This window comes from Drosophila pseudoobscura, chromosome X (assembly GCF_009870125.1).
Source record: "Drosophila pseudoobscura strain MV-25-SWS-2005 chromosome X, UCI_Dpse_MV25, whole genome shotgun sequence".
In the NCBI taxonomy this organism is placed as follows: domain Eukaryota; kingdom Metazoa; phylum Arthropoda; class Insecta; order Diptera; family Drosophilidae; genus Drosophila; species Drosophila pseudoobscura.
Window position 1 is genome coordinate 67,559,061 of NC_046683.1, and position 27,658 is coordinate 67,586,718.

Genomic DNA, 27,658 nt, shown 5'->3' on the forward strand with positions numbered 1-27,658 from the left:
CGACAACGACGAGACCATGGTTAGGTGGGTGGGGCGTGATTTTGGGAGCTAATATATATGTTGTGCGAGTTGTGTGTGTGTGTGTGCGTGTGTCTGTGGTGAAAACAACAAACCGCCTGCTCCTCCCATACCTCTCCATCACGGACCAGACCAGACCAAAAGACGGAACGGAAAGAAAAGGAAAACTATTGTATGCAAAGCCAGAGCCAGCAGCAGCGACGTCGACAGCATCGGACTGCGAGAAGAGAGTAGGAGAGCGAATTCCTCCCTGCCTGCCGCCCTGTAACGTTCTCTCTCTCCCATGTAATTTGCCGCAATTTTTGCCTTCTTTGCATTGCAATGCCATGCATTCTCAGTGTGTCACACTCACACACACTCGCAGGCAAGGTCTCTCAAAAAAAAAGGCGCGCTTCGTACCCGTGCCCGTGTCCGTTCCCTTTCCCGTTTCGCTCTCTCCTTGATTTTCGCAAGCTCCACCATTTTCTAAAACGCCACACACTCTCTGCTGACGCCAGCGCCAAATCATTCGCCATCATCTCGTCACTCTGCCTGCCGGTCCATCCTCCTCAGTGCTCCACAGAGTGCCTGCTGTCTGTTGCGAGCCGCCACCGCTTGTCGTTGCAGCATTTCTTAATTCAGTTCAGTTCTCATCTTCGTTTATTTAATACAAACTGTTTTCCGTGGCGTCTGGTTCCCTCTCTGTATTGTGTATTTGCTCAACTACAGATAATCAAATTTATATTGTGCATGCAAAGAAATAAGTAAAACATGCAAAACGACTGCGATCGCGGTTGCTGAACAGGCACAATATTCGACAAACAACGACGCCGCATTGTGAGTTTGGTTTCAAATTCCCCCCCAGAGAGTGGAAGGATCTGTGTGTTTGTGTGAGTGTGTGTGTGTGATACGATCGTTTATTGAACTTTAGGAATATTGCAGTTATTCAAAGCCGGTTAGGAACTAACATAACCTCAAAGATTGGATCGGCAATGCATATTTACCGTTAGTTTGCAGCGTGAGATAAGTTCTCCATCTCCCTCTCTCTCATCATATTAAATGTAATGGTGCAAAAATTGGCAACAATTAAACAACAAGAAATGTGAAATTTCATCCAAAAAGTTAAATATAAAAAAGTAAACATCGGTAAATTCCCCAGCTCCGCATTTAATACAGTAATTGGGCCCCGTTATGTTTTAATGTCTGCTTACACCACACACACACGAACCCCATACGTACCAATACAGAAACAGCTCTGCATTGCTAAGAGCGCAGCTGGTAGAGAAGTGGAGCGGGGTGCGTCGCCTCGGCTTTAATGTATAACAGTAGATAGCAAAAGCAGAAAAGAAAAAAAAATCGAAGAAAGTCGCAAAAGCAAAGGCAGGCAGCAGAAACAAGATTCGAAATGAGCACACAAAAGCAATGGAAATTAAATGAAAAGTGCGAACTGCAAAAAACCTAACCAAACTTCTCGACGACTACAGCAGGGCCTCACACTTAACGACTACCCCTCCCCTTCCTTCACTGTTCTGTTCTCTTTGGTCGCTTTGGCATAAAGAAATTTAATTCTAATGATTTCCTATTTAAATTAAATTATTTGCCATTTTATTGATTTACTATCGATTGCGAAAAGCAAGTTGTCGAAGGTGTTATGTATTTGCTTGGTGTTCATTTGTTGCCCTGATAAGCCCCCGATCGAGGGCCGGACGGACCCATGGCGAATGCTAATTTCCCTTTTGCCAATTACAGATAGATTACTATTGTAGCCGCCGGTGCTGCGGCTTTGCTGCTCTTGTTGTTGCTGTCGCTTGGCTGGTAAATTTATTAAATTAGCGAAAAAATTGATTTGATTAACTTTTGAGAGGTGTTTGCGGCTGTGAGACGGTGGCTTGGGGTTTATTTTATTATCGCCCAAGTGCCAAAACAACAACATCAGCAACAGGTGACAAATTCTTGGAAAATATGTGAAATTGTTTGATCTGATCACGTGGCTGGGGATACAGACCGATTCGGATCAGTAGGCTAGGCGTACTCTACATAAATTAGTTTAGCACTCACTAACGTATATACATATTTCTTTTGCAGTAACGCAACCAAATAATCCAACAAAGAAGCCGCCACAGTTGAAATATCAACACAATCCCCACTTAACATATTCCTAAAAACGGAAGAAACTAAATACCGAAATAACAACGAGATGAAGTACTCAACTGGCACAACAGACAACGCGATGTCCTGCGGCATCGACAGCAACACAAACTCCAACAGTGCATTAAACGATATGCAGCCCAAAACCTCCACACCCACACAGACACACTCCCACAAGGAGGCCACATCTACGACAACGCCCGCGAAAACAGGCGCAACACAAATGCATACCACCCATACCAATACCATTGCCAACAGCAACTGCAATTCCAATCCCCATCAGCCGGCTAACGCGCTGTTCTGCGAGCAGGTGACCACAGTGACAAATCTCTTCGAGAAGTGGAACGACTGCGAGCGAACCGTCGTCATGTACGCGCTGCTAAAGCGTCTGCGCTACCCGAGCCTCAAGTTCCTTCAGTATTCGATCGACAACAATTTGACACAGAATCTGGGGACCTCGCAGACGAATCTAAGCAGCGTGGTCATCGACATCAATGCCAACAATCCGGTCTACTTGCAGAACCTGCTGAATGCATACAAGACGTTTCAGCCCTGCGATGTGCTGGATGGCATGTCCTCCTCCTCCTCCGACAAGGACTCGATGCCGTGCTATGGCAGCGATTTTCAGATCACAACCTCCTCGCAGTGTGATGAGAGGAAGCTGTATGCCCGCAAGGAGGATATACTCCACGAGGTGCTGAACATGCTGCCGCTGCTGAAGCCGGGCAACGATGAGGCCAAACTCATATACATGGCCCTGATTCCGGCTGCTGTCAAGGACACCATGCAGCAGATTGTGCCCACGGAGCTGGTGCAACAGATCTTCTCCTACTTGCTCATTCATCCGGCCATAAGCAGCGAAGATCGACGATCGTTAAACATTTGGCTGCGACACCTCGAGGACCACATTCAGGCAGCCGCCGCTGGTCTTACGAATCGCAGCTACTTCCTGCAGCCCTCGCCACAACTGGTCGCAGGAACCAGCTCCACGGGCAGCTCATCGGCAGCTAGTTCTTCGGCGGCCTCCTGCTCTTCGGTGGCCTCTTCATCACTGAGTAACCTAGGGAGCAGCTTGTGCACCACTAGCAGCTCGCGATCGTCGCGCAGCAATGACTGGCAAACGATTGCCCCGCCCAGCAAGCAGCAACAGCAGCAGCACAAACTCACCGGCGGCGACTGGCGAGGCAGCGGGGGCTCCAGCGGATCGATTAATCCACTCTGTGATAATTTAAATGGTATTACCCTGAACGAATTAGCTTCTAGTCAGAATAGCTTAGGCCTGTCGCTGGACAGCAGCTCCTTGCTGGTCAACAGCGTCGTGGCGGGAGCGGCAGCGGGCTCAATGCTTGGCATCGGTGGCACCGAAGACCATGACACGTCATTCAGCAAGAATGGCACGGAAATCCTCGACTTTGAGCCCCCCATTATGGCAGATATGGGTGAGGCCAGCGGCATAAGCAATCTCTGTCAGCAGGTAATAGAAAAATAAGCCCGAAGTAATCTCATAAACATAATACTAAATGATCGCTTGCAGCCTCCCACCTCACATCATCAACAGCTGTTGCAACCGCCTCCGTCAGGTCCACAACTGCCCTACGCCTCGATATTGATGGGTAATGTGGGCGATCAGTTTGGTGACATCAATCGCTGGAGTCTGGACAGCAAAATAGCAGCCCTGAAGACGCGGCGCTCCAACAGCTTGACCACTCAAACCATCTCCAGCTGCTCATCCTCATCCAACTCGTCAGTGATCACGGTCAACGACAACTGCTCCAACTCCACAGAGAATCTGGCCCAGTTTGCCAACAAACCGAGGAGTTTCTCTCTCTCCATTGAACATCAGCGCGGAGCTTTGGCGAACAGTGGCTCCGATACGCGGCTGGACGAGTTCAAGCCCGGCTACATCAAGTTCCAGACCCGCAATGTGGGCATGTCGGGGATAGGCCTCTGGCTGAAGTCCCTACGGCTGCACAAATACATTGAGCTGTTCAAGAACATGACCTACGAGGAGATGCTGATGATTACAGAGGAATTCCTCCAGAGCGTGGGTGTCACAAAGGGTGCCTCCCATAAGCTGGCCCTCTGCATTGACAAGCTGAAGGAGCGTGCCCACATCCTCAGCAGGGTGGAGCAGGATCTGCACGCGGGACAGATTAAGCTCAGTACGGCTGTCGAGGAGCTAACACACATTGTGCTGACGCCAATGAAACCCGTGGAGTCTATGGGGCCACTGGAGGAGAACATTGGTCATCGCTTCCTCAAGGTCATCGACCTGGTCAGCAATGCCCTCCAGGCGGATCCCTACTGTGTGCAGGACGATGAAACAATGGGTGTGTTCATGTGGATACTTGATCGTTCTATTCATAACGAGGCGTTCATGAACCATGCCAACCAACTCAAGGAACTCAAGTTTAAGCTGTCCAAGCTGAAAATCTCAATGGTTTCAAAGCTGCACCATGTGAAGACTCCCGGCGTACCCACTGGCGGCAACATCAACAAACCCAGGTGCGTTTCAATAATACTATTTAATTCTTTCTAGTATTCTAATTAATCTATGTTTTAGATGGAATGGCAAGACTCGCAAGTGTGATCCCAAGAATGGCAGCAGTGATAGGATTAACAATCGGAAGAACTCTAATGACATGTTGAATTTCTCCCTGAACTGCCTGCAGCATCCCCTGCCGCATCACCAGCAGCAGCAGCAACAACAACCACCGCCACCGCCGCTACAGCAATTTGAGTACAACGGCTACGGCGGTCCGTCGCATCAGCCGCAGTATAAGAGCTCTTCATATCCCAGCTTCATGAGCAATCACCAACAGCAGCAGCAGCAGCCACCCAAGTCGCACCACCATGCCCAGCAAATGCAGCAGATGCTTCAGCAGCACAACCATTTCCCGGCCTTACCGCAGCAGACGCCACCGCAGTCGCATCGTCGATCGCTGAACAACCTCATTTTGGTAACTGGTGGGCCACAGCAGCCGCAGCAAATGGTCTTCAAGCCGGGCCAGGGGGTGCTTACCACCAACACCAACGGCTCCAACGATAGTCTGGTCATGGATTCAAGGAGTCAGCAGCAGCCACGCAAGCCAAGCCTAAACGGTCTTAGCGCGAACGGAAATGGTGGAGTGTCCAGTTCGGAGCAACATCCAAAGAAGACCATGGCCGCCGTGGTGATGGTTAGTAGTCAGAGTCAGGAGTCGCAACACAGCGATCATCAGCATCCACCACAAATTTTAATCAACAACAACAATAACAACAACATACTGAACAACAATTTGATTAACCAGCAACAGCTGCAGTTGCTGGCGGCTGCTGCCGCTGCAGTGGGCAGTGGCAGCTGTCTGTGCCCATGTCCTGGTGGTGGTGGCGGCAGTGGAGGGGCCTGCAGCAACACTCTCTGCCAACAGAGCAGCAAGAACAACAATCACACTGCAGATCATTGCCTGTCCCAGCCGCAGCATCAGTTGATTAGCCTAAGCATGGCGCCGCACGAATATAAAATGAACGATTTTAAGAGCCTGGAACAGCTCGAGACGTTGTGCCGCCAAATGACTGAACAGGCAATGAACTGAGCCAACTCGCCCGCTCAGCGATGATTTTGTGGCAGTTTTTGTGTTCACTGCGTTTTGAAGATTGATTTCATAAACGAAAATGAATGTGTTTTTATATCTAGTTCTGTAAGAAACTCGCTTATATGTTTGTGTCGTGTCGCGTCTAATTGTAATGCTCGTTGTTTCGCCACCCCCCCACACACACACACACACCACCCCGCCCCGCCCACCCTCCACCCACCAGAGCCCACAGCCCATGCAATTTTTGTAATCGTTTTTAGTTTGTAAGCTCTGCTAGTTTGTTTAAATGTTAAGTTTTGAGTTGTGTGCCAGGGCTCCTCTGTGTGTCGTGTCTGCCGCGCTGGCGGTGCCCGGAGCCCCTCCCGCTGCCCAACGGCTGGCCGTTGGAGCTGTGACAAGAGCTCTAGCTGCTTTCGCGCCTCCCCCAATGAACGAACTCCCTAACGAAGCCTGCGTCTGTGCCTGCGCCCGGGCTCGGCCAGCTATCTGGCGGGCAGCAGAGATGCCTCTGTAGCGGCCAATGTTATTAATGTTTAAGTTTTGTAAATGTTGTCGCCATTTGTAGTTCAACTAACAAGCCACGCCCCAATCCCACACAGAACACACAACACATACACTATATCACACCACTATCACTTCTCTCTATGTAGGAAAATTTGGCCAAATTTGATCAACATTTTACGCTATTCTAAACCACACATCAATATCCAAGCAAACAAACACGAACCACGTCGCCAAACGATAACAGATCCGATCCCCCGGCAAGAAGACGACAAAAGAAATCGTTTATTTAGTAAAAATTTACATAGTGAACTCTGCATCGTGACCATGAGACTGACTAAGATTACTTTTTCGCAATTATAAACACTAGGAAAGAAAAGGAGGAGAGCTGGAAGGAGGAAAGGGACTGAAAATTGAGAAATGTGAAAGGAAAAAGGAGAATTGAGAAATGTTTGAGCGAATCAAAACACCTTGCTTGCTGAATGAAGTAGAACTCCCATATAACGGATGGTATGTGTTTATATACATATACACATGCACATAATTTATTTTAAATTTAATGGAATATATTTGCTGAACACCGTATAACTAAAAACAAACCAAAAACCAAACCAACCTTCGAATAGGTTTCGAAATGTTTCAATGTTTGCGTTTTTAAGTTGGTGAATCGATCGGAGCTATATATTGTATTTTGTATAAGTAAGCGTAAGCTCCCAACCCCTACCCCATACCCCTTACCCACCATGTACGTGTTGTCGGACACCGTGTTGCACATGCAGCCGGACGGACGTTCATGAGATCATTGTCATTTGTATTCATTGATTTATATGTAACTGTAACTCTACGATTAATTATTTTTTTCGTATTAGTCAATTGTTTATTTGTAAAAACGGCATGTTTTAGTTGGTTTTTTTTAATATTTATACATACCAGTATGTACTGCGTCTGTAGGTCGCATCCTAAGCATAAGACGGGCAGAGCTAAAATGATACGGCAGCCAAAAAAAAATACCCTAAGATACGCAGTACCGCGTAGCCTATGTTTATTTTATTGTACAAAAAGCTGATCAAACTGTAAGCTTGCTTAAAAATTTTTTTTGTTTCCTCATTATCACTGTTTGTCCATAGTTTCGCAAACTTATTGTAACTCGAAAATGCTTTTATGTATAAAAACCAAAACAACAAAATAAAAGAAACGAAATAATGTACGGCCAGAGGAGTAACAGAAAGCCGAAAGCAGCCTAAATAAATAAATGTAAATGTATATTGCAAACTAGCGAAAATAGAGAGTTCAAAGTTATCCGCAAAACTATTGTAAAATTTCAAGTTAAAGATTGTAAACTGCCACTACGGATCGGTTAAGAGGCAGGTGGCATTTTGAATGTTTGGCGAAATAGAGAGAGAGAGAGAGAGAAAGGTAGGGAGAGGGAGGGAGAGAGAGAAAGAGAAGGGCCTGCAGCTTATCAAATGTGAGCCCCCAATCAAGAGTGTACCTACCCTACACATATACACACATACAATACCTACCATATATTTATTTTAAATAAATTATTTCGAGATTTAAAATCGCTCTCACTGTTTACTTGATTCGATACCCTAACAACCGAACAACGCAGGTTGCCATGCGTCCAACTTCCCTGTTGTTTGGGGTAAAACAAACTCGACTCGACTGGGAACCTTTATATCGAAGCTAGCCAGCACACGAAAACGTTCAACAATATTCTACAATTTGTCCCAAGCAAAATTTTCTAGATTTACAGAATGAGCCGACATCGCTATAACAATGTGCATCTGAAGGCGCTGCCAGGTGCCTTGATGGTGGAGCAGGAAGACCAACAGGCGGTTGGCGCACAAGGCAGCACAGAAAAGTTGCCCATGTGGCCAAGTGAGCGCATTGCACCGGGGGGTGCTGGAGCCTTTCACTCGACCAAAGTGAAGTATAGCAAGGAGACCTCTGATTTAATCCGTCGTAAGTGTCATTAGACGCGACTGCCATTACCCGTATGGTCGGCTTCTACTACTGGTTTCGAATTTCCTTAGTGCTCGTTAAGGAGTCCAAGATGTCCATATTGATGCGTAAGCAAATCGATGAGAGTCTGCGCAATGGGGAGCCATTGCCGTTGCCCAAGCCACCACGTCCAAACACCAACAATGACCCGGACAAGGAGACGTTGGCCATTCTCGATCGCGCTCGCAACGCCAAGCGCAAGAATCTGCGCCAGATTGAGGCCAGTGGTGCCTACAAGACGACCTACTATCGCCCACCCACAGACAATCGCATGGCCGGAGAGAAGGCCAAGTCCCAGCTGCAGTTCACCATGGCTGGCACACATCTGGCCGATCCGGCCGTGAAGCCGTTGCGACGTCCCCGTGAGGAGCCACTCGTAACAGAGGAGGATATCATTAACGAACGTAAGCGGAGAAACTGGCTCGTACCTAAGTAGAATCATTACTCATCCGTTTACTTTGCAGTCCTCGATCAGATCAACGAACGGGCCATGTGGCTGACCGAAATGGAATCGTTGGGGCAGGGCAAGAAATATCGCCCAGAGATTCGCGATCAGATAGCCGAGCGCTTGCATCGCATCCAGGCCTTGGAGTCCAAGATTAAGATGAAGTCTGTGGGTGGCTACCGTTTCGTCGACTAACTGTGTTAATCTGTTATATAATCTATGTGTTAAATGTTGCTTTTGACCCTATAGGGCGCCCAGAAGCGAATAGAACCAATTCAATAAATGCCAATATATTGTGTACATTCCAAATTGATAATTTTGCTGGAATTTTCGGTTAACATTTGATTAATAATAGTTTTATTCAACCTTTTAGCATTCGTATAATTTCGATTTCGTTAAAATTTCTTTCGATCTGGCACATATTTAATACACACACATTTTAACAATTTAAGAAGCCCGAACTCAATGAATTCTTTTGCTTGCGATTTTTTTTGGCAAAATGAGTATAAAGTACGATAGTAAAAATTCATAGATTTAATTAAAAATATCGAATAAATTACTGAAGTATACGTATATCTGCATATATAGAATATACGGCTAAATATATATGTATGTACCTGTTCCTACGCTCTACCTCTTGTTTTTGTATATATATATGCTTTATGAACGCATCTGTTAGTTCAAAGTTTAATGATACATTCAAAAAATATTTGTGAACTCTGCTTGTGCTCAGCCATAGATACGACCATCGCGATTCGCTCAACAAGATGGCATGTGGCAGCGGAATTCACCAGCTGCCTCTGCGAAACGATTGCGTATCAAGTAGCCGCTAATGACTTCGGCAACTTCGTGTGGGCGGTCCTCGTGCACGGCATGCCCGCAGCGTGCCAAGACTTGCATTTGGAAGCGACCCTGCATTTGGCCAACTGTCAAGGTCCTATCTAACCCATCGATGCTGGCCAACAAAAGTTGCTTGGGCAATCGAAGGTTTAGAAACTTGTCGCTCAGGCCTGAGAACCAGCCCACCCAGTACTTCTCTGACTTTGAGAGATCAATGCGCCAGGTGTAACTGAAGGAAAAGTGTGTTAAAAGACTTGTGTACGTGTGTGTGCTTAGGGTTTAACTTACTTCTTGGCAGCTTCAGTGGCCTCTTTGGTCGTGGTGGGTTTCTTAAATTCGGTGCCAGCTGCTTCACCGTCGGCGCTGCCTTCCTCACCATCGCCCGGAGGCGAAACTTCTTCATCTTCGGAAATGCTGAACGGATTTGGAAACATGCTCGAGTGATGCGCCTCCTCCAGCACATCATCGGGTAGTGGCAGGTCATTCGTTGCCAGTTGATTCGTTGTACAGCTGGAAATGGGCGATTCGGTCAGACATTTATGAGAAATGGCTATGGAACACACTATGGAGCACTCACTTGATTATCTGCCCGGGCATTGAGACTTTGGCACTGTCCACATTGCGCACCTGTCCGCTTCTTATGCACCATTCGATGGCATTGGGAATACTCTGGAAATACTTTGGACGGGAGCGGAGGAAGCTTTGCATGCTGGCGAGCGCCTCCATGGCAGTTCCCTCAACCACATCGATAACGGTAATGCCGATTAAATTGGGCACCAATGCCATAGAAGCAAAATGGACTGCAATGGCGCCTCCCATGGAGTGGCCGACCACAAAGAGTTGTGGCACTTCTTCTGGATACAGTTTAAGAATCAAATCGCCAATATCCCTAGGGTCAAAAAATCAATAAAAACGACCACTGAACAGAGGTCAAGGTGATACTCACTTTGACAACGTATCTGCCGAGAGGTCATCCTCGTCGCCCACCTTGCTATCACCGTGGCCTCGCAGGTCAATGCACAGGCACTGGCAGTGTATCATGCTCGTCACCTCGGACTGCAAATTAAATTAATAATGGAATTATCATCCCATATCCCAGACACGCAGTCAGAACGCCAAGGCAAAACAGCTGCGGAATACATACACAAAAGTGCGCCCAGGTAAGTGCCGAGTAACCGCCGCCATGTAGTAGCAATAGAACGGGGCCCGGCTTCTCGGGCTTCTTGGTGCGATAGACACGAAAAGTTCGCTGCTCATCCACCGTGACATCCTCCTTTTCGGCAAAGAACTCGTTCCACATGCCCGGCTTGTAGTCACGTATGCGCGACTTCTTGAAGGAGTCTCTGTAATTAACCAATTTGGGTATTAATCTATACTACTCCCTCCCTCCCACGCAGGCAGCAGCATCCTAGCAAAAACTTACGCTCTACCAATGCGCCCGCTAGGAATGGTGGGTGGCAATTTGCCCTTGAGCATGGTTCGCTGTAAGTTCGACATTGCGCTCGATTGTCTCCGCAATAAAAGCCACAATTGGGAATCTTTTATCTCAAGTGCAGGACTTTGTTTTCTGCTTTTCCCAAGCTTTTACGCGTTTTCAAACTTATTTACTTCTTGTCGTAGTCAGTTGCAGTGTGACCGCGGATTTATCGATAAAATATACCGTCCGACCCTCAGAAATATACCGAAACATACCACCTCATTTTTAAAATATACCGTAAATATACGGTTGTAGTTTACATTTTCCTCGTTTTTGATCTTCCGTCGAATATTCCAAGCTATATAGAACACTTAGCCATGCCACATAGTTTTATCCGATTAATGAATCAATTTTCTAATTGACTGGCTTAACTTAACCACTTGCTTTTATTGGATTTCTATATAACGTTGAAAAGGAAAAATAGATTGTCGAAATTGACAACATATACCATTATATACCGATATACCGTCGGTTAAATTTTGACCTCAAAAAATACCGAAAAGTATTCAAAATACCGTAATGGGTCACCCTGGACCACGGATTTATATGGATTTTAAATATACGGTCAGACCTTTAGGAAATATAAAATTCTTTTTCCAAAATATACCAAAAAATATACTTAAAAATCCAATTTTTCATCTGAACTGCTTCAAAATTATGCAAGTTTCATAATTTTCGTGGGAATATTTCAACATCCCCCTGGTCGACAACAGGCTAATCGTTCTCTGTTCATGATCGGAATTCATATTCATCGATTTTGATATTCAGTTTAAAATTACTAGCTAACTGGAACCATCTAACCTGAACACATAACTTTATTCGATTGATGAATACATTTTCCACAAGATTGGCTTGCTTTATGGGATTGCTATAAAATAAGGTTTAATCGAAAACGGCCAAAGCACAAAACGTGAGTGAACATGAAATGAAACGTCATTTGAACTCTTGTTGCTTGTCAACCGGTGGTATGCATGTTTGAATATCTATTTCATTTAATACGAATTAAAGCTCTGTTTTCAAAGCTGATTTGAAACAGCAGTTTCATCATGACAATGGCCCGCAGGAAGACCCAGGATAGGATGAGGATTTACGGCACACGGAGGAGCAGCGGACGAGCGGATTGGATAAGTGGATTTGATGCCGAACGACAGTCTGGGTCCCCACGATCCTGGTGCGGATCGGGGTGCGGCATGTCTTGTCGTGATCGGCAGAGTCCTGCCAATCGACTGCAATCGTAAAAAAGGACATCCACTCCTTCACGATTTTCGCAGAAAAACATGATGAAACCATCATTAAATTTGCCAAAAAGCGGCCTCATTTTCGTAGTCGAGATTTTGATGCCGCTCGACAGTCGGGATCCTCGCGATCCTGGGAGTGTTGGTCCTTCACCGACCTGGCCCCATTTTTCTGAGATATAGCCTTCCGAAGATTGACATATCATTAAAATACTGGTTTCTTCGGCACGCTATATATCTGCTATACGGCAGCCGATGGGGCCGCGGCATGTCTTTTCGTGATCGGCAGAGTCCTGCCAATCGACTGCAATCGGAAGAAAGGACATCCCTTCTTCACGATTTTCGCAAAAAAAGATGATGTAACCATCATTAAATTTGCCAAAAAGCGGCCTCATTTTCGTAGTCCAGATTTTGATGCCGCTCGACTGTCGGGATCCTCGCGATCCTGGGAGTGTTGGTCCTTCACCGACCTGGCCCCATTTTTCTGAGATATAGCCTTCGGAAGATTGACATATCATTAAAATACTGGTTTCTTCGGCACGCTATATCTCTGCTATACGGCAGCCGATTGGGGCCGCAGCATGTCTTTTCGTGATCGGCAGAGTCCTGCCAATCGACTGCAATCGTTAAAAAGGTCATAAACTTCTTCACGATTTTCGCAAAAAGACATGATGTAACCATCATTAAATTTGCCAAAAAGCGGTCTCATTTTCGTAGTCGAGATTTTGATGCCGCTCGACAGTCGGGAATCTCGCGATCCTGGGAGTGTTGGTCCTTCACCGACCTGGCCCTATTTTTCTGAGATATAGCCTTCCGAAGATTGACATATCATTAAAATACTGGTTTCTTCGGCACGCTACATCTCTGCTATACGGCAGCCGATGGGGCCGCGGCATGTCTTTTCGTGATCGGCAGAGTCCTGCCAATCGACTGCAATCGGAAGAAAGGACATCCCTTCTTCACGATTTTCGCAAAAAAAGATGATGTAACCATCATTAAATTTGCCAAAAAGCGGCCTCATTTTCGTAGTCCAGATTTTGATGCCGCTCGACAGTCGGGATCCTCGCGATACTGGGAGTGTTGGTCCTTCACCGACCTGGCCCTATTTTTCTGAGATATAGCCTTCGGAAGATTGGCATATCATTAAAATAATGGTTTCTTCGGCATGCTATATCTCTGCTATACGGCAGCCGATTGGGGCCGCAGCATGTCTTTTCGTGATCGGCAGAGTCCTGCCAATCGACTTCAATCGGAAGAAAGGACAGAAACTTCTTCACGATTTTTGCAACAAAACATGATGTAACCATCATTAAATTTGCCATAAAGCGGTCTCATTTTCGTAGTCCAGATTTTGATGCCGCTCGACAGTCGGGATCCTCGCGATCCTGGGAGTGTTGGTCCTCCACCGACCTGGCCCCATTTGTCTGAGATATAGCCTTCGGAAGATTGGCATATCATTAAACTACTGGTTTCTTCGGCACGCTATATCTCTGCTATACGGCAGCCGATTGGGGCCGCAGCATGTCTTTTCGTGATCGGCAGAGTCCTGCCAATCGACTGCAATCGGAAGAAAGGACATCCACTTCTTCACGATTTTTGCAACAAAACATGATGTAACCATCATTAAATTTGCCAAAAAGCGGTCTCATTTTCGTAGTCCAGATTTTGATGCCGCTCGACAGTCGGGATCCTCGCGATACTGGGAGTGTTGGTCCTTCACCGACCTGGCCCTATTTTTCTGAGATATAGCCTTCCGAAGATTGGCATATCATTAAACTACTGGTTTCTTCGGCACGCTACATCTCTGCTATACGGCAGCCGATGGGGCCGCGGCATGTCTTTTCGTGATCGGCAGAGTCCTGCCAATCGACTGCAATCGGAAGAAAGGACATCCACTTCTTCACGATTTTCGCAAAAAAACATGATGTAACCATCATTAAATTTGCCAAAAAGCGGTCTCATTTTCGTAGTCCAGATTTTGATGCCGCTCGACAGTCGGGATCCTCGCGATCCTGGGAGTGTTGGTCCTCCACCGACCTGGCCCCATTTGTCTGAGATATAGCCTTCGGAAGATTGGCATATCATTAAACTACTGGTTTCTTCGGCACGCTATATCTCTGCTATACGGCAGCCGATTGGGGCCGCAGCATGTCTTTTCGTGATCGGCAGAGTCCTGCCAATCGACTGCAATCGTTAAAAAGGTCATAAACTTCTTCACGATTTTCGCAAAAAGACATGATGTAACCATCATTAAATTTGCCAAAAAGCGGTCTCATTTTCGTAGTCGAGATTTTGATGCCGCTCGACAGTCGGGATCCTCGCGATCCTGGGAGTGTTGGTCCTTCACCGACCTGGCCCTATTTTTCTGAGATATAGCCTTCCGAAGATTGACATATCATTAAAATACTGGTTTCTTCGGCACGCTATATATCTGCTGTACGGCAGCCGATTGGGGCCGCAGCATGTCTTTTCGTGATCGGCAGAGTCCTGCCAATCGACTGCAATCGGAAGAAAGGACAGAAACTTCTTCACGATTTTTGCAACAAAACATGATGTAACCATCATTAAATTTGCCATAAAGCGGTCTCATTTTCGTAGTCCAGATTTTGATGCCGCTCGACAGTCGGGATCCTCGCGATCCTGGGAGTGTTGGTCCTCCACCGACCTGGCCCCATTTGTCTGAGATATAGCCTTCGGAAGATTGGCATATCATTAAACTACTGGTTTCTTCGGCACGCTATATCTCTGCTATACGGCAGCCGATTGGGGCCGCAGCATGTCTTTTCGTGATCGGCAGAGTCCTGCCAATCGACTGCAATCGGAAGAAAGGACATCCACTTCTTCACGATTTTTGCAACAAAACATGATGTAACCATCATTAAATTTGCCAAAAAGCGGTCTCATTTTCGTAGTCCAGATTTTGATGCCGCTCGACAGTCGGGATCCTCGCGATACTGGGAGTGTTGGTCCTTCACCGACCTGGCCCTATTTTTCTGAGATATAGCCTTCCGAAGATTGGCATATCATTAAACTACTGGTTTCTTCGGCACGCTACATCTCTGCTATACGGCAGCCGATGGGACCGCGGCATGTCTTTTCGTGATCGGCAGAGTCCTGCCAATCGACTGCAATCGGAAGAAAGGACATCCACTTCTTCACGATTTTCGCAACAAAACATGATGTAACCATCATTAAATTTGCCAAAAAGCGGTCTCATTTTCGTAGTCGAGATTTTGATGCCGCTCGACAGACGGGATCCTCGCGATCCTGGGCGTGTTGGTCCTTCACCGACCTGGCTCTATTTTTCTGAGATATAGCCTTCCGAAGGTTGACATATCATTAAAATACTGGTTTCTTCGGCACGCTACATCTCTGCTATACGGCAGGCGATGGGGCCGCGGCATGTCTTTTCGTGATCGGCAGAGTCCTGCCAATCGACTGCAATCGGAAGAAAGGACATCCCTTCTTCACGATTTTCGCAAAAAAAGATGATGTAACCATCATTAAATTTGACAAAAAGCGGCCTCATTTTCGTAGTCCAGATTTTGATGCCGCTCGACTGTCGGGATCCTCGCGATCCTGGGAGTGTTGGTCCTTCACCGACCTGGCCCTATTTTTCTGAGATATAGCCATTCGGAAGATTGGCGTATCATTAAACTACTGGTTTCTTCGGCACGCTATATATCTGCTATACGGCAGCCAATGGGGCCGCGGCATGTCTTTTCGTGATCGGCAGAGTCCTGCCAATCGACTGCAATCGGAAGAAAGGACATCCACTTCTTCACGATTTTCGCAACAAAACATGATGTAACCATCATTAAATTTGCCAAAAAGCGGCCTCATTTTCGTAGTCCAGATTTTGATGCCGCTCGACAGTCGGGATCCTCGCGATCCTGGGAGTGTTGGTCCTTCACCGACCTGGCCCTATTTTTCTGAGATATAGCCTTCCGAAGATTGACATATCATTAAAATACTGGTTTCTTCGGCACGCTATATATCTGCTGTACGGCAGCCGATTGGGGCCGCAGCATGTCTTTTCGTGATCGGCAGAGTCCTGCCAATCGACTTCAATCGGAAGAAAGGACAGAAACTTCTTCACGATTTTTGCAACAAAACATGATGTAACCATCATTAAATTTGCCATAAAGCGGTCTCATTTTCGTAGTCCAGATTTTGATGCCGCTCGACAGTCGGGATCCTCGCGATCCTGGGAGTGTTGGTCCTCCACCGACCTGGCCCCATTTGTCTGAGATATAGCCTTCGGAAGATTGGCATATCATTAAACTACTGGTTTCTTCGGCACGCTATATCTCTGCTATACGGCAGCCGATTGGGGCCGCAGCATGTCTTTTCGTGATCGGCAGAGTCCTGCCAATCGACTGCAATCGTAAAAAAGGACAGAAACTTCTTCACGATTTTCGCAACAAAACATGATGTAACCATCATTAAATTTGCCAAAAAGCGGCCTCATTGTCGTAGTCGAGATTTTGATGCCGCTCGACAGTCGGGATCCTCGCGATCCTGGAAGTGTTGGTCCTTCACCGACCTGGCCCTATTTTTCTGAGATATAGCCTTCCGAAGATTGACATATCATTAAACTACTGGTTTCTTCGGCACGCTATATCTCTGCTGTACGGCAGCCGATTGGGGCCGCAGCATGTCTTTTCGTGATCGGCAGAGTCCTGCCAATCGACTGCAATCGTTAAAAAGGTCATAAACTTCTTCACGATTTTCGCAACAAAACATGATGTAACCATCATTAAATTTGCCAAAAAGCGGTCTAATTTTCGTAGTCGAGATTTTGATGCCGCTCGACAGTCGGGATCCTCGCGATCCTGGGAGTGTTGGTCCTCCACCGACCTGGCCCCATTTGTCTGAGATATAGCCTTCGGAAGATTGGCATATCATTAAACTACTGGTTTCTTCGGCACGCTATATCTCTGCTATACGGCAGCCGATTGGGGCCGCAGCATGTCTTTTCGTGATCGGCAGAGTCCTGCCAATCGACTGCAATCGTTAAAAAGGTCATAAACTTCTTCACGATTTTCGCAAAAAGACATGATGTAACCATCATTAAATTTGCTAAAAAGCGGTCTCATTTTCGTAGTCGAGATTTTGATGCCGCTCGACAGTCGGGATCCTCGCGATCCTGGGAGTGTTGGTCCTTCACCGACCTGGCGCTAATTTTCTGAGATATAGCCTTCCGAAGATTGGCATATCATTAAACTACTGGTTTCTTCGGCACGCTACATCTCTGCTATACGGCAGCCGATGGGGCCGCGGCATGTCTTTTCGTGATCGGCAGAGTCCTGCCAATCGACTGCAATCGGAAGAAAGGACATCCACTTCTTCACGATTTTCGCAAAACACATGATGTAACCATCATTAAATTTGCCAAAAAGCGGCCTAATTTTCGTAGTCGAGATTTTGATGCAGCTCGACAGTCGGGATCCTCGTGATCCTGGGAGTGTTGGTCCTTCACCGACCTGGCGCTATTTTTCTGAGATATAGCCTTCCGAAGATTGGCATATCATTAAACTACTGGTTTCTTCGGCACGCTATATCTCTGCTATACGGCAGCCGATTGGGGCCGCGGCATGTCTTTTCGTGATCGGCAGAGTCCTGCCAATCGACTGCAATCGGAAGAAAGGACAGAAACCTCTTCACGATTTTTGCAACAAAACATGATGTAACCATCATTAAATTTGCCAAAAAGCGGCCTCATTTTCGTAGTCGAGATTTTGATGCCGCTCGACAGTCGGGATCCTCGCGATCCTGGAAGTGTTGGTCCTTCACCGACCTGGCCCTATTTTTCTGAGATATAGCCTTCCGAAGATTGACATATCATTAAAATACTGGTTTCTTCGGCACGCTATATCTCTGCTATACGGCAGCCGATTGGGGCCACAGCATGTCTTTTCGTGATCGGCAGAGTCCTGCCAATCGACTGCAATCGGAAGAAAGAACATAAACTTCTTCACGATTTTCGCAAAAAAACATGATGTAACCATCATTAAATTTGCCAAAAAGCGGCCTAATTTTCGTAGTCGAGATTTTGATGCAGCTCGACAGTCGGGATCCTCGTGATCCTGGGAGTGTTGGTCCTTCACCGACCTGGCGCTATTTTTCTGAGATATAGCCTTCCGAAGATTGGCATATCATTAAACTACTGGTTTCTTCTGCACGCTATATCTCTGCTATACGGCAGCCGATGGGGCCGCGGCATGTCTTTTCGTGATCGGCAGAGTCCTGCCAATCGACTGCAATCGGAAGAAAGGACATCCACTTCTTCACGATTTTCGCAAAAAAACATGATGTAACCATCATTAAATTTGCCAAAAATCGGCCTCATTTTCGAAGTCGAGATTTTGATGCCGCTCGACAGTCGGGATCCTCGTGATCCTGGGAGTGTTGGTCCTTCACCGACCTGGCCCTATTTGTCTGAGAAATAGCCTTCGGAAGATTGGCATATCATTAAACTACTGGTTTCTTCGGCACGCTATATCTCTGCTATACGGCAGCCGATTGGGGCCGCAGCATGTCTTTTCGTGATCGGCAGACTCCTGCCAATCGACTGCAATCGGAAGAAAGGACATAAACTTCTTCACGATTTTCGCAAAAAAAACATGATGTAACCATCATTAAATTTGCCAAAAAGCAGATTTTGATGCTGCTCGACAATCGGGATCCTCGTGATCCTGGGAGTGTTGGTCCTTCACCGACCTGGCCCTATTTTTCTGAGATATAGCCTTCGGAAGATTGGCATATCATTAAACTACTGGTTTCTTCGGCACGCTATATCTCTGCTATACGGCAGCCGATTGGGGCCGCAGCATGTCTTTTCGTGATCGGCAGAGTCCTGCCAATCGACTGCAATCGGAAGAAAGGACAGAAACTTCTTCACGATTTTTGCAACAAAACATGATGTAACCATCATTAAATTTGCCAAAAAGCGGCCTCATTTTTGTAGTCGAGATTTTGATGCCGCTCGACAGTCGGGATCCTCGCGATCCTGGGAGTGTTGGTATTCGACGGACCTGGCCCTATTTGTCTGAGATATAGCCTTCGGAAAATTGGCATATCATTAAAATACTGGTTTCTTCGGCACGCTATATCTCTGCTATACGGCAGCCGATTGGGGCCGCAGCATGTCTTTTCGTGATCGGCAGTGTCCTGCCAATCGACTGCAATCGTAAAAAAGGACAGAAACTTCTTCACGATTTTTGCAACAAAACATGATGTAACCGTCATTAAATTTGCCATAAAGCGGTCTCATTTTCGTAGTCCAGATTTTGATGCCGCTCGACAGTCGGGATCCTCGCGATCCTGGGAGTGTTGGTCCTCCACTGACCTGGCGCTATTTTTCTGAGATATAGCCTTCGGAAGATTTTCATATCATTAAAATACTGGTTTCTTCGGCACGCTATATCTCTGCTATACGGCAGCCGATTGGGGCCACAGCATGTCTTTTCGTGATCGGCAGAGTCCTGCCAATCGACTGAAATCGGAAGCAAGGACATAAACTTCTTCACGATTTTCGCAAAAAAACATGATGTAACCATCATTAAATTTGCCAAAAAGCGGCCTCATTTTCGTATTCGAGATTTTGATGCCGCTCGACAGTCGGGATCCTCGCGATCCTGGGAGTGTTGGTCCTTCACCGACCTGGCCCCATTTTTCTGAGATATAGCCTTCGGAAGATTGGCATATCATTAAAATACTCGTTTCTTCGGCACGCTATATCTCTGCTATACGGCAGCCGATTGGGGCCGCAGCATGTCTTTTCGTGATCGGCAGAGTCCTACCAATCGACTGCAATCGGAAAAAAGGACATCCACTTTTTCACGATTTTCGCAAAAAAACATGATGAAACCATCACTAAATTTGCCAAAAAGCGGCCTCATTTTCGTAGTCCAGATTTTGATGCCGCTCGACAGTCGGGATCCTCGCGATCCTGGGAGTGTTGCTCCTTCACCGACCTGGCCCCATTTGTCTGAGATATAGCCTTCGGAAGATTGGCATATCAATAAAAAACTGGTTTCTTCGGCACGCTATATCTCTGCTATACGGCAGCCGATGGGGCCGCGGCATGTCTTTTCGTGATCGGCAGAGTCCTGCCAAACGACTGCAATCGTAAAAAAGGACATCCACTCCTTCACGATTTTCGCAGAAAAACATGATGTAACCATCATTAAATTTGCCAAAAATCGGCCTCATTTTCGAAGTCGAGATTTTGATGCCGCTCGACAGTCGGGATCCTCGTGATCCTGGGAGTGTTGGTCCTTCACCGACCTGGCCCTATTTGTCTGAGAAATAGCCTTCGGAAGATTGGCATATCATTAAACTACTGGTTTCTTCGGCACGCTATATCTCTGCTATACGGCAGCCGATTGGGGCCGCAGCATGTCTTTTCGTGATCGGCAGACTCCTGCCAATCGACTGCAATCGGAAGAAAGGACATAAACTTCTTCACGATTTTCGCAAAAAAAACATGATGTAACCATCATTAAATTTGCCAAAAAGCAGATTTTGATGCTGCTCGACAATCGGGATCCTCGTGATCCTGGGAGTGTTGGTCCTTCACCGACCTGGCCCTATTTTTCTGAGATATAGCCTTCGGAAGATTGGCATATCATTAAACTACTGGTTTCTTCGGCACGCTATATCTCTGCTATACGGCAGCCGATTGGGGCCGCAGCATGTCTTTTCGTGATCGGCAGAGTCCTGCCAATCGACTGCAATCGGAAGAAAGGACAGAAACTTCTTCACGATTTTTGCAACAAAACATGATGTAACCATCATTAAATTTGCCAAAAAGCGGCCTCATTTTCGTAGTCGAGATTTTGATGCCGCTCGACAGTCGGGATCCTCGCGATCCTGGGAGTGTTGGTATTCGACGGACCTGGCCCTATTTGTCTGAGATATAGCCTTCGGAAGATTGGCATATCATTAAAATACTGGTTTCTTCGGCACGCTATATCTCTGCTATACGGCAGCCGATTGGGGCCGCGGCATGTCTTTTCGTGATCGGCAGAGTCCTGCCAAACGACTGCAATCGTAAAAAAGGACATCCACTCCTTCACGATTTTCGCAGAAAAACATGATGAAACCATCATTAAATTTGCCAAAAAGCGGCCTCATTTTCGTAGTCCAGATTTTGATGCCGCTCGACAGTCGGGATCCTCGCGATCCTGGGAGTCTTGCTCCTTCACCGACCTGGCCATATTTTTCAGAGATATAGCCTTCCGAAGGTTGGCATATCATTAAAATACTGGTTTCTTCGGCACGCTATATCTCTGCTATACGGCAGCCGATGGGGCCGCGGCATGCCTTTTCGTGATAGGCAGAGTCCTGCCAATCGACTGCAGTCGTAAAAAAAACATCCACCCCTTCACGATTTTCGCAAAAAAACATGATGAAACCATCATTAAATTTGCCAAAAGCGGTCTCATTTTCGTAGTCCAGATTTTGATGCCGCTCGACAGTCGGGATCCTCGCGATCCTGGGAGTGTTGGTCCTCCACCGACCTGGCCGCATTTGTCTGAGATATAGCCTTCGGAAGATTGGCATATCATTAAACTACTGGTTTCTTCGGCACGCTATATCTCTGCTATACGGCAGCCGATTGGGGCCGCAGCATGTCTTTTCGTGATCGGCAGAGTCCTGCCAATCGACTGCAATCGTTAAAAAGGTCATAAACTTCTTCACGATTTTCGCAAAAAGACATGATGTAACCATCATTAAATTTGCCAAAAAGCGGTCTAATTTTCGTAGTCGAGATTTTGATGCCGCTCGACAGTCGGGATCCTCGCGATCCTGGGAGTGTTGGTCCTCCACCGACCTGGCCCCATTTGTCTGAGATATAGCCTTCGGAAGATTGGCATATCATTAAACTACTGGTTTCTTCGGCACGCTATATCTCTGCTATACGGCAGCCGATTGGGGCCGCAGCATGTCTTTTCGTGATCGGCAGAGTCCTGCCAATCGACTGCAATCGTTAAAAAGGTCATAAACTTCTTCACGATTTTCGCAAAAAGACATGATGTAACCATCATTAAATTTGCTAAAAAGCGGTCTCATTTTCGTAGTCGAGATTTTGATGCCGCTCGACAGTCGGGATCCTCGCGATCCTGGGAGTGTTGGTCCTTCACCGACCTGGCGCTAATTTTCTGAGATATAGCCTTCCGAAGATTGGCATATCATTAAACTACTGGTTTCTTCGGCACGCTACATCTCTGCTATACGGCAGCCGATGGGGCCGCGGCATGTCTTTTCGTGATCGGCAGAGTCCTGCCAATCGACTGCAATCGGAAGAAAGGACATCCACTTCTTCACGATTTTCGCAAAACACATGATGTAACCATCATTAAATTTGCCAAAAAGCGGCCTAATTTTCGTAGTCGAGATTTTGATGCAGCTCGACAGTCGGGATCCTCGTGATCCTGGGAGTGTTGGTCCTTCACCGACCTGGCGCTATTTTTCTGAGATATAGCCTTCCGAAGATTGGCATATCATTAAACTACTGGTTTCTTCGGCACGCTATATCTCTGCTATACGGCAGCCGATTGGGGCCGCGGCATGTCTTTTCGTGATCGGCAGAGTCCTGCCAATCGACTGCAATCGGAAGAAAGGACAGAAACCTCTTCACGATTTTTGCAACAAAACATGATGTAACCATCATTAAATTTGCCAAAAAGCGGCCTCATTTTCGTAGTCGAGATTTTGATGCCGCTCGACAGTCGGGATCCTCGCGATCCTGGAAGTGTTGGTCCTTCACCGACCTGGCCCTATTTTTCTGAGATATAGCCTTCCGAAGATTGACATATCATTAAAATACTGGTTTCTTCGGCACGCTATATCTCTGCTATACGGCAGCCGATTGGGGCCACAGCATGTCTTTTCGTGATCGGCAGAGTCCTGCCAATCGACTGCAATCGGAAGAAAGGACATAAACTTCTTCACGATTTTCGCAAAAAAACATGATGTAACCATCATTAAATTTGCCAAAAAGCGGCCTAATTTTCGTAGTCGAGATTTTGATGCAGCTCGACAGTCGGGATCCTCGTGATCCTGGGAGTGTTGGTCCTTCACCGACCTGGCGCTATTTTTCTGAGATATAGCCTTCCGAAGATTGGCATATCATTAAACTACTGGTTTCTTCTGCACGCTATATCTCTGCTATACGGCAGCCGATGGGGCCGCGGCATGTCTTTTCGTGATCGGCAGAGTCCTGCCAATCGACTGCAATCGGAAGAAAGGACATCCACTTCTTCACGATTTTCGCAAAAAAACATGATGTAACCATCATTAAATTTGCCAAAAATCGGCCTCATTTTCGAAGTCGAGATTTTGATGCCGCTCGACAGTCGGGATCCTCGTGATCCTGGGAGTGTTGGTCCTTCACCGACCTGGCCCTATTTGTCTGAGAAATAGCCTTCGGAAGATTGGCATATCATTAAACTACTGGTTTCTTCGGCACGCTATATCTCTGCTATACGGCAGCCGATTGGGGCCGCAGCATGTCTTTTCGTGATCGGCAGACTCCTGCCAATCGACTGCAATCGGAAGAAAGGACATAAACTTCTTCACGATTTTCGCAAAAAAAACATGATGTAACCATCATTAAATTTGCCAAAAAGCAGATTTTGATGCTGCTCGACAATCGGGATCCTCGTGATCCTGGGAGTGTTGGTCCTTCACCGACCTGGCCCTATTTTTCTGAGATATAGCCTTCGGAAGATTGGCATATCATTAAACTACTGGTTTCTTCGGCACGCTATATCTCTGCTATACGGCAGCCGATTGGGGCCGCAGCATGTCTTTTCGTGATCGGCAGAGTCCTGCCAATCGACTGCAATCGGAAGAAAGGACAGAAACTTCTTCACGATTTTTGCAACAAAACATGATGTAACCATCATTAAATTTGCCAAAAAGCGGCCTCATTTTCGTAGTCGAGATTTTGATGCCGCTCGACAGTCGGGATCCTCGCGATCCTGGGAGTGTTGGTATTCGACGGACCTGGCCCTATTTGTCTGAGATATAGCCTTCGGAAGATTGGCATATCATTAAAATACTGGTTTCTTCGGCACGCTATATCTCTGCTATACGGCAGCCGATTGGGGCCGCAGCATGTCTTTTCGTGATCGGCAGTGTCCTGCCAATCGACTGCAATCGTAAAAAAGGACAGAAACTTCTTCACGATTTTTGCAACAAAACATGATGTAACCGTCATTAAATTTGCCATAAAGCGGTCTCATTTTCGTAGTCCAGATTTTGATGCCGCTCGACAGTCGGGATCCTCGCGATCCTGGGAGTGTTGGTCCTCCACTGACCTGGCGCTATTTTTCTGAGATATAGCCTTCGGAAGATTTTCATATCATTAAAATACTGGTTTCTTCGGCACGCTATATCTCTGCTATACGGCAGCCGATTGGGGCCACAGCATGTCTTTTCGTGATCGGCAGAGTCCTGCCAATCGACTGAAATCGGAAGCAAGGACATAAACTTCTTCACGATTTTCGCAAAAAAACATGATGTAACCATCATTAAATTTGCCAAAAAGCGGCCTCATTTTCGTATTCGAGATTTTGATGCCGCTCGACAGTCGGGATCCTCGCGATCCTGGGAGTGTTGGTCCTTCACCGACCTGGCCCCATTTTTCTGAGATATAGCCTTCGGAAGATTGGCATATCATTAAAATACTCGTTTCTTCGGCACGCTATATCTCTGCTATACGGCAGCCGATTGGGGCCGCAGCATGTCTTTTCGTGATCGGCAGAGTCCTACCAATCGACTGCAATCGGAAAAAAGGACATCCACTTTTTCACGATTTTCGCAAAAAAACATGATGAAACCATCACTAAATTTGCCAAAAAGCGGCCTCATTTTCGTAGTCCAGATTTTGATGCCGCTCGACAGTCGGGATCCTCGCGATCCTGGGAGTGTTGCTCCTTCACCGACCTGGCCCCATTTGTCTGAGATATAGCCTTCGGAAGATTGGCATATCAATAAAAAACTGGTTTCTTCGGCACGCTATATCTCTGCTATACGGCAGCCGATGGGGCCGCGGCATGTCTTTTCGTGATCGGCAGAGTCCTGCCAAACGACTGCAATCGTAAAAAAGGACATCCACTCCTTCACGATTTTCGCAGAAAAACATGATGTAACCATCATTAAATTTGCCAAAAATCGGCCTCATTTTCGAAGTCGAGATTTTGATGCCGCTCGACAGTCGGGATCCTCGTGATCCTGGGAGTGTTGGTCCTTCACCGACCTGGCCCTATTTGTCTGAGAAATAGCCTTCGGAAGATTGGCATATCATTAAACTACTGGTTTCTTCGGCACGCTATATCTCTGCTATACGGCAGCCGATTGGGGCCGCAGCATGTCTTTTCGTGATCGGCAGACTCCTGCCAATCGACTGCAATCGGAAGAAAGGACATAAACTTCTTCACGATTTTCGCAAAAAAAACATGATGTAACCATCATTAAATTTGCCAAAAAGCAGATTTTGATGCTGCTCGACAATCGGGATCCTCGTGATCCTGGGAGTGTTGGTCCTTCACCGACCTGGCCCTATTTTTCTGAGATATAGCCTTCGGAAGATTGGCATATCATTAAACTACTGGTTTCTTCGGCACGCTATATCTCTGCTATACGGCAGCCGATTGGGGCCGCAGCATGTCTTTTCGTGATCGGCAGAGTCCTGCCAATCGACTGCAATCGGAAGAAAGGACAGAAACTTCTTCACGATTTTTGCAACAAAACATGATGTAACCATCATTAAATTTGCCAAAAAGCGGCCTCATTTTCGTAGTCGAGATTTTGATGCCGCTCGACAGTCGGGATCCTCGCGATCCTGGGAGTGTTGGTATTCGACGGACCTGGCCCTATTTGTCTGAGATATAGCCTTCGGAAGATTGGCATATCATTAAAATACTGGTTTCTTCGGCACGCTATATCTCTGCTATACGGCAGCCGATTGGGGCCGCAGCATGTCTTTTCGTGATCGGCAGTGTCCTGCCAATCGACTGCAATCGTAAAAAAGGACAGAAACTTCTTCACGATTTTTGCAACAAAACATGATGTAACCGTCATTAAATTTGCCATAAAGCGGTCTCATTTTCGTAGTCCAGATTTTGATGCCGCTCGACAGTCGGGATCCTCGCGATCCTGGGAGTGTTGGTCCTCCACTGACCTGGCGCTATTTTTCTGAGATATAGCCTTCGGAAGATTTTCATATCATTAAAATACTGGTTTCTTCGGCACGCTATATCTCTGCTATACGGCAGCCGATTGGGGCCACAGCATGTCTTTTCGTGATCGGCAGAGTCCTGCCAATCGACTGAAATCGGAAGCAAGGACATAAACTTCTTCACGATTTTCGCAAAAAAACATGATGTAACCATCATTAAATTTGCCAAAAAGCGGCCTCATTTTCGTATTCGAGATTTTGATGCCGCTCGACAGTCGGGATCCTCGCGATCCTGGGAGTGTTGGTCCTTCACCGACCTGGCCCCATTTTTCTGAGATATAGCCTTCGGAAGATTGGCATATCATTAAAATACTCGTTTCTTCGGCACGCTATATCTCTGCTATACGGCAGCCGATTGGGGCCGCAGCATGTCTTTTCGTGATCGGCAGAGTCCTACCAATCGACTGCAATCGGAAAAAAGGACATCCACTTTTTCACGATTTTCGCAAAAAAACATGATGAAACCATCACTAAATTTGCCAAAAAGCGGCCTCATTTTCGTAGTCCAGATTTTGATGCCGCTCGACAGTCGGGATCCTCGCGATCCTGGGAGTGTTGCTCCTTCACCGACCTGGCCCCATTTGTCTGAGATATAGCCTTCGGAAGATTGGCATATCAATAAAAAACTGGTTTCTTCGGCACGCTATATCTCTGCTATACGGCAGCCGATGGGGCCGCGGCATGTCTTTTCGTGATCGGCAGAGTCCTGCCAAACGACTGCAATCGTAAAAGAGGACATCCACTCCTTCACGATTTTCGCAGAAAAACATGATGAAACCATCATTAAATTTGCCAAAAAGCGGCCTCATTTTCGTAGTCCAGATTTTGATGCCGCTCGACAGTCGGGATCCTCGCGATCCTGGGAGTCTTGCTCCTTCACCGACCTGGCCATATTTTTCAGAGATATAGCCTTCCGAAGGTTGGCATATCATTAAAATACTGGTTTCTTCGGCACGCTATATCTCTGCTATACGGCAGCCGATGGGGCCGCGGCATGCCTTTTCGTGATAGGCAGAGTCCTGCCAATCGACTGCAGTCGTAAAAAAAACATCCACCCCTTCACGATTTTCGCAAAAAAACATGATGAAACCATCATTAAATTTGCCAAAAGCGGCCTCATTTTCGTAGTCCAGATTTTGATGCCGCTCGACAGTCGGGATCCTCGCGATCCTGGGAGTG

The 27,658-nt window shown here is 46.7% G+C and overlaps 3 protein-coding genes across 3 annotated transcripts; 2 read left to right on the forward strand and 1 right to left on the reverse strand.

Annotated features, from left to right (window-relative positions):
* The first annotated feature begins 480 nt into the window (after positions 1-480).
* On the forward strand, positions 481-5,814 carry smg (sterile alpha motif domain containing protein 4 smaug). The gene is made up of 4 exons (XM_033384910.1): positions 481-834; positions 2,083-3,619; positions 3,680-4,650; positions 4,709-5,814. Exons 2-4 carry the CDS (start codon positions 2,195-2,197, stop codon positions 5,718-5,720), a joined length of 3,408 nt encoding a protein of 1,135 aa, XP_033240801.1. The 5' UTR covers positions 481-834; positions 2,083-2,194; the 3' UTR covers positions 5,721-5,814.
* Positions 5,815-7,855: 2,041 nt separating this feature from the next.
* On the forward strand, positions 7,856-8,973 carry LOC4814037 (UPF0193 protein EVG1 homolog). Its single transcript, XM_001354119.4, has 3 exons — positions 7,856-8,189; positions 8,261-8,632; positions 8,693-8,973. The coding sequence occupies exons 1-3, from the start codon at positions 7,982-7,984 to the stop codon at positions 8,866-8,868; spliced, it is 756 nt and encodes a 251-aa protein (XP_001354155.1). The 5' UTR covers positions 7,856-7,981; the 3' UTR covers positions 8,869-8,973.
* Positions 8,974-9,184: 211 nt separating this feature from the next.
* LOC4814002 (protein phosphatase methylesterase 1) lies at positions 9,185-11,165 on the reverse strand. The gene is made up of 6 exons (XM_001354118.4): positions 10,937-11,165; positions 10,658-10,856; positions 10,460-10,569; positions 10,091-10,402; positions 9,802-10,023; positions 9,185-9,742 (listed from the first exon to the last, which is right to left on the reverse strand). Exons 1-6 carry the CDS (start codon positions 11,008-11,010, stop codon positions 9,433-9,435), a joined length of 1,227 nt encoding a protein of 408 aa, XP_001354154.2. The 5' UTR covers positions 11,011-11,165; the 3' UTR covers positions 9,185-9,432.
* Between the last annotated feature and the right edge of the window lie 16,493 nt (positions 11,166-27,658).

Excerpts from the sequence above, each read along its gene's own strand:
- LOC4814002 (XM_001354118.4), bottom strand. The coding sequence starts at position 11,010 with ATGTCGAACTTACAGCGAACCATGCTCAAGGGCAAATTGCCACCCACC. Across the intron at positions 10,403-10,459 it reads TCGGCAGATACGTTGTCAAA|GGATATTGGCGATTTGATTC; the intron begins GTGAGTATCACC and ends TTTTGACCCTAG. Across the intron at positions 9,743-9,801 it reads GCCACTGAAGCTGCCAAGAA|TTACACCTGGCGCATTGATC; the intron begins GTAAGTTAAACC and ends CTTTTCCTTCAG.
- LOC4814037 (XM_001354119.4), top strand. The coding sequence starts at position 7,982 with ATGAGCCGACATCGCTATAACAATGTGCATCTGAAGGCGCTGCCAGGT. Across the intron at positions 8,190-8,260 it reads GACCTCTGATTTAATCCGTC|TGCTCGTTAAGGAGTCCAAG; the intron begins GTAAGTGTCATT and ends GAATTTCCTTAG. Across the intron at positions 8,633-8,692 it reads GGAGGATATCATTAACGAAC|TCCTCGATCAGATCAACGAA; the intron begins GTAAGCGGAGAA and ends TTTACTTTGCAG.
- smg (XM_033384910.1), top strand. The coding sequence starts at position 2,195 with ATGAAGTACTCAACTGGCACAACAGACAACGCGATGTCCTGCGGCATC. Across the intron at positions 3,620-3,679 it reads TAAGCAATCTCTGTCAGCAG|CCTCCCACCTCACATCATCA; the intron begins GTAATAGAAAAA and ends GATCGCTTGCAG. Across the intron at positions 4,651-4,708 it reads GGCAACATCAACAAACCCAG|ATGGAATGGCAAGACTCGCA; the intron begins GTGCGTTTCAAT and ends TCTATGTTTTAG.